The sequence below is a fragment of the Varroa jacobsoni genome, unplaced genomic scaffold (genome assembly GCF_002532875.2).
Source record: "Varroa jacobsoni isolate VJ856 unplaced genomic scaffold, vjacob_1.0 scaffold_247, whole genome shotgun sequence".
Lineage (NCBI taxonomy): Eukaryota > Metazoa > Arthropoda > Arachnida > Mesostigmata > Varroidae > Varroa > Varroa jacobsoni.
In genome coordinates, this window is record NW_019213149.1 from 314,018 (window position 1) to 318,243 (window position 4,226).

The window sequence follows — 4,226 nt, forward strand, 5'->3', positions numbered from 1 at the left end:
CTACATCTGATCCCCGTGTAATTGTTCTATTGAAAAAATACCGATCACATAATTTCTACATGTGTTAGATGTAGGTTATTGAACAGGAGTAAATCGGACTTTGTAGATGATATGCATTTCCATTAGAATTCATCAGCGACGGAAAGTATTTGCCGTATAACATCTTCTAGCCGTCTAGTTACTCTAGCTAGCCTAGTTTTTGGTAATTCGTACAGAAAATTAACAGGTCCTTATTTATTTAATTTTATTTAACATTTTGTTGTTAGTGTATCGATAGCTATCTACCACATACGAAAACAGTTTTTGGAGCGTTATGATCGAGCTCGAAGCTAGATTTCGCTGTTAACTTGTAAGTGAAAATTAGTTTAGTGTTAGTTTAGTTAGTATTAGTTTAAGTTGAAGTTCGAGATATTTATTGTTTAGAACAAAAAAAAAAAAAAATCCCAAGGAAAAGCCGGACGTTGCTACGATCAATGTCTAAGTCGCGTACCTTCCGATATGATCTACAGACCCTCGACGAACGTAATAAATTGAATACATTTTAACATTTCGTATATACGAAACCCAATATTCGATTACTACGCCAGATCGTGGAAATATTAAAAAAAAAAAAAAAAATTAAAAGAATATATATAACTTTCGACAATCATAGTAGTATATAATTGTTTTTGTATGTAAATGAAGTGCCTAATATTTCGTTTATAAATCTGTTCAATTTCAACAGGCAAATTATGTTTCATTAGATTAACAGAAGTTTGAGTATGATTGGTGCAGGTCTCTGACATGCCTAACACTGTAAGGAAATTCATTATTTCATGTAGCCAAATCTACAATAAAGTGTGAGAATTTAGTACTTGTAACGTATTCATTGATGCTACTCTGTAGAACACGACATGTAGGTATTATAGGCTTACATGTTTGAATGACGTATATCAGGACGGTTTCATCAAATAAAGACTTGATTATATAGAGATAATAATGAATATATTATCTGAGAAAAAAATCTTAGTCTTTATTAATACTATGTACCGTTAATGATACTTAACCTGAATTTTGTGTCGATTCCTGTATAGATGAACATCAAGAGGCGTAAGAGTCCCATTTGTAATTTTCTGAGAATAGGACCTGGGCTTGCTAATGGCGCACGTTCAATGGGGGTCAGATTCCTACGTTTAACTCTAGTGAATAATTTCGACAAGTTCATGCAGTAGCGTTTTATTGTGCTATATTAAGTACTTTTTTTCGAAGTTGAATGAGCGTGTTATGACAACCACTGTTTTGCCTTTGCGATAACGTAGGAAACAATCTGCAACGACCTTTTCCGCTTAATCCCACAAAGTCCCGCATAGAGCTGGGACAGCGACGATCTTCAATTTGGTGCATTTCAAATTTATTTGTAGATTAAATAGACGCCTAAATACGGCTTTATCGACGACCGCAGGCCGCGACGACCGCACCATTCTATTAGGACGACAAAGTTGGCCCGACCTGTGCAGCGAACGTAAAGGTCAACTTCGCTGTTTGCGTACGCGTTTTGAAGGGTGCTAGAGTAAATTTGATTTGCAATTATAGGTAATAGAAGCTTTTGGGCTATGATTAGAACTTTGTTGCCAACTTCCGTGGATTTTCGATAATTTAGCTAAAGGCGCACCTGTCATTGCAACTCATCGGTGAACTTTTCTACAGCCTTTGAGTCTGAGTAGTACTCTCAGTAGTGCCTTAGAAGAAGTCATGAATCTTTTCTTGAAAGCTTATAACTGCTACCTGAAATGTTCTATGCATGAATAAGTAATCCTTCCTGGAATTTTGGCTACAAGCATGACTGAACCGGCATCCTTTAGGCTTGTAGCTGCTGTTTCGCGCGGTATCAGTCCCTACGGAGGATGTCCTCTAGATTATCGTCGGAGAAATTTAGTTTCACCAATTCGATAATTACAAGGGATACTCCTATACCCAAATGCGATACCCTAACGCATAGAGAGCACGAGCAAGACGATTTAAAGCCAAAGAAAAGCTGGCGTCGACAGGCTAATGCAGATAGCGATCCGTCTGAGCGTAACGTAAGCTGTTGCCAGAATCAATTTGTCTACACATTTTTTCTATCTATAGTAAACTGAATCCCTTCCTTTGTTCTGACAACTCAGATCTGACTTAAATCTCAATTTCGATCTCAGCGACGACAAGAAATTTCGAATGAACTTTCACATTTAAGCTTATCTCTGCCGTTGCGGATTATGGCAGTCTCATACATCGTCCAAAAAAGGTAAACCTACCGGCGCGAAAGAAAGGTGCGTGGAAGCCGCAAATGAGCATACGGACGCAGACTCGACGCGAGATCGCTACCGCGTAGCGATTATTGAAACAGTCATCATTGGCGTTGTTGTATTGTTTTGTCTGACCGGCCTGCTTTCATCCGTCTATATGTTCGCGGTGAGGTTTGTGCTGTTCTGTCGCGTACACTTCCAATTTTTTAGACGGTAAAAGTAACTGTAATCGTCGATGATAAACAGTAATCATGTAATGGTTTACGTTTCTTTCAAACAGTTACAGTAAACAACCTTACATCGTCTGAGATATCAGTGCTTCTGTTCTAATCTAATTTTTGGCTTGTTAAAAGTCTAATGCTAGTAGAGCGCTGCAGATTGAAGTCATGAGGGGCACACGACTAATAATCTTTATATCTGGGAATAAACACGGTTGGGTCTGCTTTTCCATAATTTCTGATGCAAAGTTCCTTTGTTTTGCGGTTCAACAAGTCGTTCATAAGGCTTTTAAAATATCTTTTACTAAAATGGTTATGTTATTGGAGATCGAAAGTTTCCTCGAAACTAACCAGAAGAATATAGCAATAAACATAAACTAGCCCGTACGAACGCTTTTAAAAGAAGTATAGAACCTCGTACAACATTAAACGTATTGATCGAATTTTTCTCTTGGAAGGTAACATTGACGAGTTTCAACATCTGTTTTCAACTTTTACTATTGTTGTAATTTGTTAAATGACAGACCACCGATAGCCAAATTGGACTCTACATATTACGGAGAGACGCCTGAACATGCTTGGAGAAAATATGAAGAGCAGAAACGAGTCGAGGCTGGCGACCTCTGCCAGAATTTTCCCGGACCATATAAAAGATTCATACGTTTTATCAAAAGGCCCTATCAGGTAAGCACAGCAAACTATCTGTTCAGCGCAAGACTATCATTGATTAAAATAGAACCTACCTTGACATGGCAAAAGTTATAACATTATGTACACATATGGTGGCAATGTTGGTAGTAGATGGAAGGTAATCTGCAATGCCTAACACAGGTAATCGGTGAGCCGTGCGAAAATTATTACGAGCTTGTGTGCAGCGGTGTTTGCCATATTGTTCCACCAGGGTTATGCTTCAAGGAAGTCGCCCAAAGATTCATGTCAAATTGTTATGAAGACCAGCTTGATTCCGATACGCTCGAATTATGGGCGGATCTCGACGTGTTCTATAGGCAAGCGAATATACCGGTACGTTTCGCTCGATTTTTCAACTCCTGATAAATGACTAATTGAGTAGCGTACGCTGTTCTGCTCGGCTAGGGCGGCCACTGACCTAGCACCTATTTTGCGTTGCCTGATCGATTTGACAAATGGCCTAGTTAATAAAATTAGCACTTGATTCGAGTGCATAACAGGGCCACACATCGCAATATTATACGTGTTTGTTTTCTGCCATGTGCATGGGCTTGCGCCCAGCTTTGAACTAAAGCCAAAGTGATCTTTTTCAAAGAGTTGCAATGACGAAAAGTTTTGGGCGTTCTCATGACTGACCCACGTTAACGGTACCTTTTGCGGGCAGAAAGCCGTGCCGTCGCCTTGCAGCAGAGAGATTGCAAGGGCCTACTCGAAGGAGTTCTCCGTAGTCCACGGGGGAAACAAAACCATCAAAAGACTACTGCTTGATCGGGTTATTTTTTACATCACATATCTCAAGTACGTTTCACAATCTATTCAAGTTAGCTAGATAATCTCAAAGTAGCAGTTCGAACTGGTGCAGTTGTTGTGCAATACAATGCGCCTTTGTACTTCTGTTTTTCCTGCCGTAGGTTTTTATTTTTGAAGTAGATGAAAAATTATCCGTAGGCTGTCCATATATATGTAGTCTCTGTAGCCTATTGTCGCAAAGTAGGAGCGCTCTGGTAAAAAAGCTTAGGTTGCTTTCGGCTGAGTGATACGTACTTTTTTGACA

The 4,226-nt window shown here is 39.2% G+C and overlaps 1 protein-coding gene across 4 annotated transcripts in view; it reads left to right on the top strand.

Annotated features, from left to right (window-relative positions):
• The first annotated feature begins 1,402 nt into the window (after positions 1 to 1,402).
• LOC111258561 (uncharacterized) overlaps positions 1,403 to 4,226 on the top strand; it is a 4,440-nt gene continuing 1,616 nt past the window's right edge. Inside the window, exons 1-6 of one of the 4 annotated variants that reach the window (XM_022829938.2) lie at positions 1,403 to 1,572; positions 1,842 to 2,060; positions 2,242 to 2,435; positions 3,007 to 3,166; positions 3,314 to 3,505; positions 3,837 to 3,970. In XM_022829938.2, the coding sequence (XP_022685673.1) occupies positions 1,884 to 2,060; positions 2,242 to 2,435; positions 3,007 to 3,166; positions 3,314 to 3,505; positions 3,837 to 3,970 (857 nt within the window). In that variant the 5' untranslated portion in view covers positions 1,403 to 1,572; positions 1,842 to 1,883. Of the gene's footprint in view, positions 1,573 to 1,841; positions 2,061 to 2,144; positions 2,436 to 3,006; positions 3,167 to 3,313; positions 3,506 to 3,836; positions 3,971 to 4,226 lie in introns of those variants that run through there. The other 3 variants (XM_086967512.1, XM_086967513.1, XM_086967514.1) reach the window with 3 other exon arrangements.